This window comes from Callithrix jacchus, chromosome 12, assembly GCF_049354715.1.
Source record: "Callithrix jacchus isolate 240 chromosome 12, calJac240_pri, whole genome shotgun sequence".
NCBI classification, from domain to species: Eukaryota; Metazoa; Chordata; class Mammalia; order Primates; family Cebidae; genus Callithrix; species Callithrix jacchus.
Window position 1 is genome coordinate 60,136,563 of NC_133513.1, and position 12,867 is coordinate 60,149,429.

The following is a 12,867-nucleotide window of genomic DNA, read 5'->3' on the forward strand; positions in this document are numbered from 1 at the left end:
TTTATCCTTTGACTGATCCTAAAGGTGGCTCCTGGGCCAAATTCATAGAGCTACTTAGGGGAAGGGAAGCTACTTAGTGACAAGGTCAGGATATTCTTTCCACTGGTGTGTATGCTTAGAAAGCTCCTGGTTTGGGGCTCTGGGCCTTTGCCCCCCATGACAATGACCTTCCTTCCATGAACAGGAAAGAGGCTCTAGGACCATCCTTTGGTGGGACATGGAGAAGAACACTTTTAAGGTTGTATCTGGGTTCACTGTGAGATAAAACAAATCTCTGGGCCAGGCACAGTAGCTCCTGGCTGTAATTCCAGCACTTTGGGAGGCCGAGGCAGGCGGATCACTTGAGGTCAGGAGTTCAAAACCAGCCTGGCCAACATGGTGAAACCCTGTCTCTACTAAAGCTACAAAAGATTAGCTGGGCGTGGTGGCACACACCTGTAATCCCAGCTCCTCAGTAGGCTGAGGTGGGAGAATCGCTGGAACCTGGGAGGTGGAGATTGCAGTGAGTGGAGATCATACCACTGCACTCCAGCCTGGGAGACAGAGCAAGACTCCGTCTCAAAAAAAAACAAACAAAAAAGCCACCAAAAACCAAATCTCTGATGGGGTACATGAAGTGAAGCATGATGTGCACAAAGTTTGGGGGTTGCCCTATACGGAGCCACCCTCCAAAACCCAGGTGGGGCAGGGGGATTTGAACATCCGTAGCTTTCCCTTCACAGGTGACCATGAAGCTTCTAATCAGAATGTTGTTTTGGCCCTTCTGGCATTTTGCCTTGATCAAAGTGTCAATACTCTGGCATAACCCCTCTATCAACCCCCAAAACTGTCCCTGGTGGAGCAATCACTGACTTTCTCAGGCCTTTCTTTGTTTTGGAGGCATCATTACCAAGCTCTCACATCTCCCCCCAAAGTTCTATCAGGGCTGGTGGTATAAAAAAGTCAGAATGGGGGCAGGGTACAGTGGTGGCATGGGCTTGTGGTCCCAGCTACTCAGGAGGCTGAGGCAGGGGAATCTCTTGAGCCTGGGAGGCAGAGATTGCAGTGAGCCGAGATCATGGCACTGCACTCCAGCCTGGAAACAGAGCAAGATACTGTTTCAAAGAAAAAATAAAAAAGGTCGGAATGCGGAGGCAAGATTGAGGGGAGACTCTTCCAGGACATTCGGACATCCTGAGAGGCCAATCCCCGGAATGAAGAGAACAAGCCGCGCCTTCAGTTGGAAGCATGCTCTCTGGAAATAAGTCCATTGGCTTTTTATGGTATGCTCAAAAGAAGGTGCGTGCCACCTCACTGTTTTCTGAAGCTGACTTTTGCTAAGTGACACATTCCTAATTTGTAAATGGGATGGAGGAAAATGTGTCAAACATCAGGAAAGGGAGGGGGACGAGAAATACTTTTCCACTGATTCCTGGGGCCTCAGTGGATGACTTGACAACCTCAGTTCCTGCAGTGTCAAAGCCACCAGCCCCCGCCTCCCTCTGTGACAAGGGTACTTGTCCTGTCTCCACCTCTCCAGCAACACAGTCATTGTGCCTTGAAGGATCAATTTTGCAGCCTTCAAACTGCTCAGTGTCTCAAACCAACTGAAAGAGTCTTAAGAAGGAGGTTTAGAAAATACTAATTGAACATAATAAAGAAAACTAGAACACGTCAGAATGACATTTGAAAGGAAGTTAGTATGCCAATGAAGAGGTGGAATGATCAAAGATTTTAGAGGCCTGAATCCTTTGATGCCACACTGAGGAAAGTCCTTCCCAGCGTGCCTTGGAACACTGGGAAGCAGGTCTGTTTATTCTGGCAGTTTCCAGACCTGGTCTTGCCATGGCCAGGGGTGGCGCTGCCACTCCCTCTTGTTTACAGAAGATGTGGGACAAACTGAGTTGCTTTCGACCGGCTGCCGGTGAAGAGCACTTAGGAAAATGGGAACATTCAGTAACTAGATCTTGAATTGAAGGGAGTGGAATTCACTCTTGCCAGATAGAAGCATAGGCGTTCTGGCACACTCTGTGCATGAACATGGTATCAGTGTGCAAAGATCAGCCACGACACCTGGGTTCTGGAGACCTTGTGCTCTGCCTCTAACTCTCCATGGGAACCCAGGACATGTAATCATTGTCTGGGCCCTGTTTCTCCATCTGTTCCTTCCATTTCTTCTCCACTAAGTGCCTTGGATTTTATGACCTGCCAGAAGACACATTTGGCTTCTAGGGTGTGTGCCCCCACTCCACAGAGCCCCATGATGGGGCAGCAGATGAGACCCTCAAGGGGAATCCAAAGGCCATCTCTTGGTCAGATGTAATTAAATTCTCCCTGTTGGCCCCACATGCTGAAGTCCGTGGCAGGTGTCGCACTCCATCACATGGCTGTGGGTGCTGTGGGCATGTGGTAAGTGTGTCCTGGTGAAGATGGCAGAAACCAAAGGGACGGCAAGGGCCTGAGAAGGTGCAAGTCCTTTCAGAGCCCTGCCAACTGTTTCCAAGAGAAATACTGGCTGTAATATTCTTTTAAAAAGGGTTAGCAGCTTCCAATAGCTGTCTGCTTGTTCTTAGAGCTGGAATTTATTTTCTCTCTCACTAGTGGCCTGGAATGCCTGGCAAAACTAAGTTTAAGAAGGCGAGGACAAGGTAGCAATGGATCAAAAATGATCATTTAGGGGCCCATTATCAGGGCAACCTAGAAGAGCTGGACACATGGCTCTTGTAGCTGGATGGCAATGCTAAGCTGGTGGCAGCCGTGGGACTCAGTCCCTCCTCGTGGTGTGGAAAAATACATGGTTCCATTCGAGGATTAGGCCCCAGGCTCCCTGCAAACCACAGGTTAAGGCCCTCCTTGTAAAGCCTTTCAATTTAGGATGGTTTATCAGGCAAAACTGTTTGCCATGTTGGTCAGGAATCACCGATTGATCATTCTACCCCATCATGAAGACATTAGTAACTGGAGCCCGAGTGCGGAGTCTCAAACTCACCCGGTTTCCCTTGTCCCCAGGTGGTCCATGTAAACCCTGCGAGAGATCAGAGGAACAAAGGCATGTCAGTGCAGAAACACAGGGCACTCTGCAGTGCTGCCTTCCAGGCTCATAAAACTCCCCGGTGCCTCACTCCTCAGAGACAGGTTCAATTATTCCCATTATACGGAAGCGGGATGGAGAAGCAAACCCCTCTGAAACCTTGACCTAGAGGCGAATGAAGAATTCTGGGCAAAGCCAAGAAGACAGCTCTAGTTTCCTCGCCTCTGCAGGCCAGGTCCTGGCCTGTGGCTGGGTTCTCCTGCGGTCACTACCGCAGGTGATGGGTGAGTTCCGAGGATGCGCTTGCCAGGGCAAGGAGTGCTCTTAGCAGAGGGGAGTCCCCAGGGCTCTCCTGCCAGGCTCTTGCTAGACCCTCTTTTCAATATTTTAGCTAGGGGAATTTAGCATGAGGCAAGACTGGCCAACACACACAGCCTCCAGTGGATGGGAAACTAAAGTGTGGGCTCTTGCAAGCAGACACCCAATTTCTGTAACAAAGGATGCTGCCATGGAAAGCCAGGTCTCCCCTGCAAGGCCCAGCTCCCCTGGGAAGCTGCTCCACTCATGGAGCCTCTCCTCCTATCACAGGGGTCTGAATTCGATTCTGCCCCTCCTGAGGGCAGGGGCCACGGCACACTCACGGCTGAGGTCAGGCTGCACTTAACACAGTGGGAGGGGCTCTCATCCCATCACAGGGTCCGCATGGCAGAGGCCCTGGTGCCCTCACAGTGCAGTGCCTGGCAGGACGTTCTAGCCCATCACCCGTTGCCTCTTGGCAGCTTCCTCTGTCACAGAAATGAGAGTTCTCCCTGGGCCCTAGAATTGTGCTGCAGGCCCTGGGTGTTTCTAATGGGGGCAGGGATGTGCGGAGAGGAAACTCTGATCCCAAGAGACTCACAGGAAGCCCAGCTGCTCCCGTTGGTCCTGTCATCCCAGGGTCTCCTTTGCTGCCCTAAAATGGGAGAAAGAAATGCATGAATCCTCCCAGACGTGGTAACAACTTTCCTTGCCATTTTCTGCTTTGGTATGAAACACAGGAGACCTCTCCAGTCCCCTCAAGAGCCCTCCAGGAAGCAAGGGCTATGGGAAAGGTGGGTGCTGCTGAGGCGAACACTGCCCTGGGGAGGGGGCTCAGAAGCCCCCCTCACTCTCCCTCCAGTAGACCCTATTCCCCAATCCCCACCAGAATGACCCATGGTGTCCTGGGCCTGGCTAGCCTGAGGCAGAAGCAGGGAAGAAGAAAGCAGAGCAGGAAGGCAGGAGGAGAGAAAAAGCTTTACTTTCTGCTCCAGAGCCTCAAAGATCACCCCTCAGAGCAGCCTTCTGGTTTCCCCAAGCTGGTGGTTACAGAGAAGCCTGCACCTCTGCAGAAGCTTCCACCCTCCCCACCTGAGACAGAGCCAGCAGGTGGGCAGATGGAGAGCACAGGGAGCTGTCCACGCAGGCAGAGAACTCGATGGATGCCCACGCAGGGACCTCTGAGCCCTGAGTGTGTAGAAGCCAGGGGCTGGCTGGGAAGAGCCAATATGGAAAGACACGCAGCTCCCCTGCCTCCACTCAGCCAACACCCTCCACCCTCACCCTCGGACATGCCCATTCCAGCAGGACAAGGCTGTCCTGTGACACGGACATGGCCAACATCCTTGGACAGCGACTGTGGGAGGCTGGCCTATGGCTCTGGCCTCCTGACTTCTTGCTGTCCTCCAGCAGTTGTCTAAATACAACCTGGCCCTCTGTTCCATGCTGTTTCCCTAAATAATTAAAAACTTTAGGCATGTCCAGTGACAATGGCACCCAGGGCCTTGCCAGGGTGAACCTGAGAAGGATACAAAGTGACCAGAAACTTAAGTAGAGGAAGCTCTCTAATTCCTTTCTTTCCTTTCCCTCCTTTTTTTTTTTTTCTTAAAATAGAGACGAGGTCTTGCTCTGTCTCCCAGGCTGGAGTGCAGTAGTACAGTCACTGCAGCCTCAACTTCCCAGCTCAACTGATTCTCCTGCCTCAGCCTCCCAAATAGCTAGGACTAGAGGTGCACACTATGCCTGGCTAATTAAAAAATGCTTTTTTGTAGAGTCGGAGTCTCACTATGTTGTCCAGGCTGGTCTCAGACTCCTGAGTGCCAGTGATCCTCTCACCCTGGCGTGCTGGAATTCCAGGTGTGCTGGAATTCCAGGTGTGAGCCAATGTGTCCCACCTCTCTGTCTCTTTGATCCCTCCAAGTCTCTGTCCACTCATAGTTACACAACCACCCCCCCATCCCAGGCTGCCTTGAGGATGACCAGGAGAAGAGACAGAAGAAGGAAGGCATGAGGGCTGAGACCCCTGGTGTTGGGGGTCCCAGGCCTGCCCCTGCCTCCAGGCTGCCCCTGGCTCACTGACACTCACCCTCTCGCCCTTTGGTCCTGCTGGGCCTGGAACTCCAATTGGTCCTGGAGTACCCTGGGGAGGGAAAGGAAAGCAGAGGTGAGGTCCTCACACGCTGGGGAGCCCTGGGTGCCCCGCCCGACACCTGGAGATGAGCAAGGTCCCAGGCCCAGTTTTCAGGGTTGGCGAGGCCAGGCTCATTCAGAGCAGTCATTCAACTGGGCTGTGATCCTGTTTGGGTTCAGGGCCTGTTGGGGAGACAGCACCTCCCCATGTCTCAGAGCCAGATTCATGGACTGAAACCCTTTTGCTTCACAACCAAGCTTGCCAAGGCTGAAAACGGTGGGAGAATGATTGCTTAGTTTTGCTCCCAGAAGCACTTGGGAGGGAGTGGACCCATCCCAGGGCAGGGGCCAGGGGCTGGCACTCTCTTTGCTGTTGCAGCTCCACATGCAGCGGGAGGGTCATCATGCCACAGAGATGGATGCGAACGCACACACAGGGGCAGGCGAGAGAGGGTCGTTCAGCCAACGCCCACCCCACCCTCCTACCGCAGACCCACAGCCCTGGCCTCAGCCTCTGGTTGGGGTCTCCTCACCCCACTAGCAGGCCTGTGAAACCAACTGGATCGAGGGGGAATTAGGATGCCTCGATGTCTGCACTGACACTGGCCGGGCAGGGAGGCGTGTCATGAGCTCTGCTAGCCCAGACACGAAGCATCAGGGCTTGCTCTGGCCTTATCCAACATCTTCCCAGGTTCCCAGTTCACAGCCTGGCCAGACCAAGTTTCTAGTTCAGTGTCTCCTATTGTCAGCCTCAGATGAAGACAGGAGGAGTGGGGCTGAGCTGTGGGCAGTTTCTGGTGCTCTGAATGTAGCTGTGAAAGGCGGGGCATGACTTACTTCACATAAGACAAAGGGGGGAGTAAGGAGTCCTCAGGGCTCCCTTAGCCACCATGAGGGAGGAAGGCAGGCTGTGCGCATCTGTAAGAGCACAGCAGAAATAAAAAGGAGGCCACATGCGGTGGCTCACGCCTGTAATCCCAGCACTTTGGGAGGCCGAGGTCAGGAGTTCAAGACCAGTCTGGCCAACATGGTGAAGCCCTGTCTCTACTAAAAATACAAAAATTAGCTGGGCATGGTGGCAGACACCTGTAATCCCAGCTACTTGGAAGGCTGAGGCAGGAGAATCACTTGAACCCCAGCAGTAGAGGTTTCAGTGAGCAGAGATTGCACCACTGCACTCCAGCCTGGGTGACACAGTGAGATTGTCTCAAAAAGAAAAAGAAAAAAAGGAGTCAGCTCGGGCCAATGGTTTGGCACAGGGCTGCAGAGTCACCTGGCTGGCCTTGCCTCAGAGGCCTACAAACTCCTGGGTATTGGAGAAGCTCCTTAGCCTTGCCGAGTGTCAGTTTCTCCGTCTGTGCCACTCATGTCTGCCTCCTTGCATGAATGCAGGTTTCCATGCATGAATGCATGGCTAGCATTTGGTGCTGAGCCTGACCTGTAGGAAGTGCCCAGTAAATGTTAATATTGGCAGGGCAGGCTTATTCCCCTGCCACCCCATTTTCCGTTAAAGTTAGGATACTGATTTTATGAGGAAAATAAAGCCTCAGTTCCAAAGAGACAGAGTATATGAATTTGTATTGCTTTTCTGACATAAATGGGAGAAGCCATTGAGAGGGAAGTCTTGGTTTCTGCAATTAAAGCCACAGATCATCCCTGAGCCCCGCCCAGGCACCCGAGACAGGTGCACTAGGTGGGGGAGGATGGAGAGGAAGGGACTGTGGCGAAGGAGCAGAGCCATGATCATGCCTGGCAGCCGGGGCATGTTCTCTGCACGTAAGGGTTTAGGGTGTGAACTCCAACAGTGCAGGGAGGTGGGGGGCTTTGAAGAAGGCTGTCGTCTTGGGCAAGCCATGCCACCTCCTATTTATGAGGGCACAGAATGGGCATTTATAGTAGGACACAGCTCTCACAGGGGTCACTCTTGACCCTCCTACCTCTAAAAGCTCTGGGCTTCTGTTGGTGCCAGTTTCTGTGCCCCGGGCCCCCTGGGAAGACCCATGAGCCTTGCTTCAGCGTGTCCCCTATGCTCCACACATGAACCCTGGCAAGGCATCGCCTCCCCTGAGGGTGGCTCCAGCCAGCTCACTAGAACGCCATCTTCATGGAGGCCTTGGGCAGATGCAGCCTTGAAAACACTCTGAAGGGTGGAGCAGGGCTTCCCTGGCTGGAAGGGGCTGGGCACACAGAGCTTTCATGATAGCTCAGGGACTTGAGACTTGAGGACGAGTGAGCTGAACACTTTGGGAAGGTTGACCTCACAGCGGGGTCAGGGACCAGAAGGTGGACAGGAGGGATGTTTTCTCTGATGCTTCAGTTGTTAGTCAGAAGCAGAAGGGCCATGTGCTTTCTAGTTAAGAGTCAATGATGCCTGTTTTCTGGAATCAGAAAGAACAGAGGAGGAGAGGACCCAAGTGTGCCTCACTTGCTCTGTAATGAACCCCCTTGCTGAGTTGCAGGGTGGCTGAGGTGTCAAGGCAGTGCAAGGGTGGTTAGAATGTGTGTAAGACACAGAGCCGGGACTGGCTTCTGTGCTCCTACAGGCTACTCCTGTCCTCACCTTTCAAAGCTGTCCCACCCTCCACACACCCAACTGGTGGCTGCACAAGACTAGGGAGCCCCATGGGAAGACAGGAGGTGGACAGAGCTCACAGCATAACGACAACACAGCATGACGGGCACACACAGACACTGGTGTGTTTGCTGGGGAGAGGCCATGACTCAAAGCCCCAGGGCTGGGCACCCAGGCTGGACTCAGCATTCCTTTGGAATCAGGAGCAGTGCTGCTGCAGTGGCCTCCCACCCCACACCTGGCAGATTTGAGGTCCCTGGGTGTATTCTGTGGACAGGGGCATTAAGATGAAGGCCAGTCATATTTGGCCAAGAGGCCCAAAAAGGCACTTCAGAGCCTCGATGGCACCTTTCTGGTGTCGGAGGTGGGACAAGGCATGACTCACTGGGAAAACGAGGCCAAGTGGGACAGACAAAAGGGATCACAGGCCAAGTGTGGGGTGGGGTGGGGTGAGGGGTGATGGAGAAGTGACACTCACCGATGGCCCAGGCCTGCCGTCCAAACCTGAAGCTCCCTGGACGAAGGGCACAGTTTGACCAAAAGAAGGGGAAGAGAAGATTGGGAGGGAGAAAAAGGGAACAATGGGGAGGGAAGAGGTGAGTAAAGCAGTGACTCTGGACAGACATAAATGCTGGTAATCAAACACAACCGGAGAAATAAGCTTGGGAGGACAGGGGATGGTATTTACATGGAAACCAACGAAAACACAGTGGAGACACTGAAGGCAGTGGCCGGCCGTGAGCAGGCTGGGTGGAGGGCAGTGCAGATGGCCACTTGCTCCTCCTGCCTCTGTTTATCCTCTCTCCCTTCATTCCCTCTCAGAAACCCCTCTCCCTTCAGTGTTGTGCAGAAAGGGGTACAGAAAGGAACACTTGGAGAGATGTCTTGGAATCAGAGCTGTGTGCCCATCTTTCACTGGGGAGGGGCCCCAGGTGAGGACAGTTCTCCTAGCTACTTTGCATTCCTGTTCGGACCAGGCCATGCTGGGGTGCTCCTGAGGATCTCAGCCTGTGTGACAGCACCCAGTTGTGAAATCTGGGTAGAAGTTGGTTTGTTTATCCTTCAGCCTGGGGGAATGAGTTGGGCCTTAGATGATATTACAAATGACACCTGACATTTCTCTGGCACTTTACGATCTGAGAGGCTCAACCCAAACTCGATCCATTCATATGCTCCCAGACAAGGGCTGTTGTGTAGGAAAACGCTTTGGAGGCAGCGGACTGGGACAGAGTCTAAGGCTATGTATTCCCCGGAGCAAATGGGTAGCAGGTGGGAAGCTACTGAGACCCACCTGCTATCAGCACCCTCATTTGCTCTTGCTGTCCAGTGAAACACTGCAGAGCAGTGGTGGGGGGGGTTGGGGGGGCTCCTGCTCCATCCCTGGGTTATTAGGCTGCCTCTGAAACTCACCCAGGAAAACCTATGGACCCTCTTTTAATGATTCCAATGTGACAAGTAATGGAGAAGGCAGCAGCAGTACTCTGGCCAGATGAGGACTGAGTGTTTGCAAACTGCTTCCAACTGAGCCTCAGCCTCAGGATTTCAAACGCAGAGGGAAGTCCCTGGAAGAGGGAGGCAACGAACTGCTTCCTCATGGAAAAGGTGTTGGGTAGAAGGACTCTGCAGGGACTCTTCTCAGATTTAGGACCATACGATTCTAGGCCTGACCTTGACTCACTGGGCGAGAGAGCTGTGGTTCTCAGCCCTGGCTGTACATTAGAATCTCCTGGGGGCAATGTTAAGTAAAACAGATGCCTGGGTCCCACCCTCTCCCAGCCTGATTCAATCATATCTCCAAGAGTGAACTTGGGGTGATGGTAAGTTTTAAAGTCTCCCAGGGGATTCCAGTGTGCAGCCAGCATTGAGAACCACTTCTGCAGGGCAAATGGGGGAGCACTCCAGGATGTACCTGGAGAAACAGGCTGCTACTATGTAGAATAAAATATCCAGGGGAAGCCTGGAAGCAGAATTATAGCTAAATATCCATGTACATTTAACAAATGCAGCATTAAATCTCAGTTGTCTTGAGAGGTCTGGAGCAGAAGACATGAATTAGAGGCTCTCAGGCCATATGTGGGCCACTGACATATTTGTACGGTCTGCAGTGTTGCAAATAATTTTGATCTAATGTTAGAAAATGGAAAGATTTTACATAAAACACCAGATGTTCAGCTTCCTTTGAAAAATAGGAAGACCCAGAAATACCAGCTCCGCCTTCCTCCAAGGCAACAGTCAGCTGGGCTAAGAAGGGACGGCTCCCCTTAAGAAGGATACGTGATCTCTCTAGTGCATCACAGTCCCCTCCACTCCCTAGTGTGTCCCTCAGGCTTGCGTTAGTTGTCTTGTATGAATATGCTTGTTCTGTTGTTTACTTAAACTAAAAAAAAAATGATTTCTCTCCATGCCTCTATTAAAAGTGGGAAAAATTAATGATAGACTAGGTACTTTGTCTTTCTTCTGGCACTTTCCTTGTTTATATTAATGTTTCCTGTTTGGTCTCTGTTCCTTTTGCATTTCAACCCCTGACTGAATTTTCCAGTGTTCATCAAGGTTGTTGGGGCCCTGACAAAAACCAAAGTGTGGGTGAAGAGAGGTTTGTGGTTGAGTGGGGCAGGAAGCCTCTTTAATAGTAAAGAGCACTTAATCATTCTGAATACAGCAGGAAATGCCCACTAAAGTCCTCTGTTTTCTGTAGTCTGTCAAGCAAATCGGCTTCTTAAATATTCCTACCTCGAATGTATTCATGAGGGTATAATTATACCTCTTGCATTTGCTGTTTGGTTGCTGTAATTGTATTAACCAGGCCTTCAAGCACTGCCAAGCGGGGGTAACTGGGCTTCCCATTGTTTCTCTACACTTTATGGCTACCTGGGGTGGGAGCTGGCCTTGAGCCCAGGACAAAGTAAGCCTGAGTGGCTGGAAGGAGCTGCTTTGCAAGGCCTTGGCCTCAAAGCAGCCTCTGGCTTGGCCGCCAACTTTGTATGTGACCTCCAGTGACCCACTGTCTTCTCTGACCATCAGTGAAATGATGAGATGGATCACTAACATCCCTTCCAGCTCTTGAAAACAAAACCAGAAGAATGCCCACCTCAGTGCAGAGTTAGGGGACATGGAACCCAGGCTCCAGGGAGGGTGGTGGGATGTGCTGACCTGCACACAGGTGAGGTGGTGAAGAGGCCATCAGCCCTATTCAGCCTAGACCCATATCAGGACATGCGAACACCTTCTGAGCATCTCCCCACCTCTGACTTGGGGCCTCTTGCTCTGGGCAGGCTGAAATCAGAGATCTCCAGGAACCCAGGAGATGAATGGCCTTGGCCTACTGGGACCACAAAGTCTGACTTTGTGCCTTTCTGCTATGATGGGTGCTTAAGAGCAGAGAGCAGGAGTTCTCTTGGGGTCCCTCTGGGAAAATGGACTGTCATGGAGACCATCTCCTTGTCCCACTGCATCCAAACCCTCCAAACTTGGCCCCCATAAAGGCAGCAGGCTTTGATTACCTCTAAACCAGGCTTAAGCAGGGCCTGAGGCTATTCTCAGGCCACTTCCAGCCCCCTATCTTAATACCCCTTGGGGTAGGGGAGCCTGTCTTCTTTCTTTCCCCAGCACCAGGTGGGCTTGGCCCAGAGGAGAAAGAGAATCAGAGCCTGGGGTCTTGCCCAGGTGGGAAAGCCAAACCACATGGAGCTCTGGATGCTCAGACTCTGGAGCCTTAGCATTCCAGTGGCTGTCTCCTGGTCCCAGCCGACACCCCTGGCCCATCAAACCCTCCAGTCTTGCTGGGTCGGAGGTACTTACGGGTAGTCCCAGGGGACCACGGTCTCCTTTTTCTCCCTGGACACCTTTCTCTCCTTTTGCTCCATCTAGTCCTGCTTCCCCCTGGAGGAAAGGGAGAGGGGAAGAGATCACACAAGGGCATGTCCCAGACAACTCATTCTTGCATTCTGGGATCCTGAAGACTGGGGTGGCATTTGTAGAGGAGGGAGGAGCCAGAGGTGGTGGGCCAGCTATACCAAGAATCCCTGATTTCTTAGCCTACTCCCACCTCAATTAGTAGCCCCTGTATCCTGTGGGAGCTTTGAGAGCCTCACAGGGAAAAAGAATACCTAGGTGGCGTAGGGACAAACCTACAGGTCAGGGTTTGGCCCAGGTGCCCATCTGCATGGCAGGAGAACGGGAACCTTACAGAAACTTGCTGGCAGATGCCTGTGATTCTACCACCAGAGCCCTGAGGCTCATAGCCTAGCCCAGCAGTCTCTTAAATACCAGGCCATGAGGAAAGGGCCATTGTCATACTGACAGCCTCCAGCCCCCTCATCCATTTGAAATGCTTGAGGTGAGACCAGGAGAGCCCAGTGCAGAGTCCCCCCAAGCTTGACCTGGGGAGGGGTCCCACCCTGTTTCTGTCTCTCTCCCACCTACACTCAGCATGAGTGAAGGGGCTGGGGCAGGTTTAATGGGAAAAGGATTTTAACCATTGGCTAAAAATCTAACCTGTCACTTTGTGGAGTGACGTATGAGAAACTTCTGAAGCCAAAGCACACCACGTGTCAATGATAGATGCTAAAGGGAACCTAGGACTTCATCTGCCCTGACCAGACCCCCTTGGCTGGAGTGTCACATGATGCCTTTTAGGAAAAAGGGTCAGCTGGTCTCAGGTGCACTTTCCCTCTTTGCTACTAGCACTGAGGCAGCGCCTGTCACATGACTTCTCCTTACCTTTGGTCCAGGAGCACCTTGAAGCCCCTGCATTTGGAATAAAACAACGTGCATTAGAACTGCATTTCTAGTTAACACAACTGCCTTGTCCACAAATGGGCCACAGAAGAGCAAGGGTTCTGGGTACAGAGTGTGGTTT

General features: G+C 52.3%; 1 protein-coding gene across 11 annotated transcripts in view; it reads right to left on the reverse strand.

Annotated features, from left to right (window-relative positions):
* Positions 1 to 12,867, reverse strand: part of COL13A1 (collagen type XIII alpha 1 chain) — a 90,799-nt gene that overhangs the window by 9,331 nt on the left and 68,601 nt on the right. For 9 of the 11 annotated variants that reach the window (XM_078345677.1, XM_078345679.1, XM_078345678.1 and 6 more), the window contains 5 exons: positions 12,729 to 12,755; positions 11,808 to 11,888; positions 5,394 to 5,447; positions 3,909 to 3,962; positions 2,969 to 3,004 (listed from right to left, as the gene is read on the reverse strand). In XM_078345677.1, the coding sequence (XP_078201803.1) occupies positions 2,969 to 3,004; positions 3,909 to 3,962; positions 5,394 to 5,447; positions 11,808 to 11,888; positions 12,729 to 12,755 (252 nt within the window). Of the gene's footprint in view, positions 1 to 2,968; positions 3,005 to 3,908; positions 3,963 to 5,393; positions 5,448 to 8,487; positions 8,524 to 11,807; positions 11,889 to 12,728; positions 12,756 to 12,867 lie in introns of all 11 variants that reach the window. The other 2 variants (XM_078345673.1, XM_035268117.2) reach the window with 1 other exon arrangement.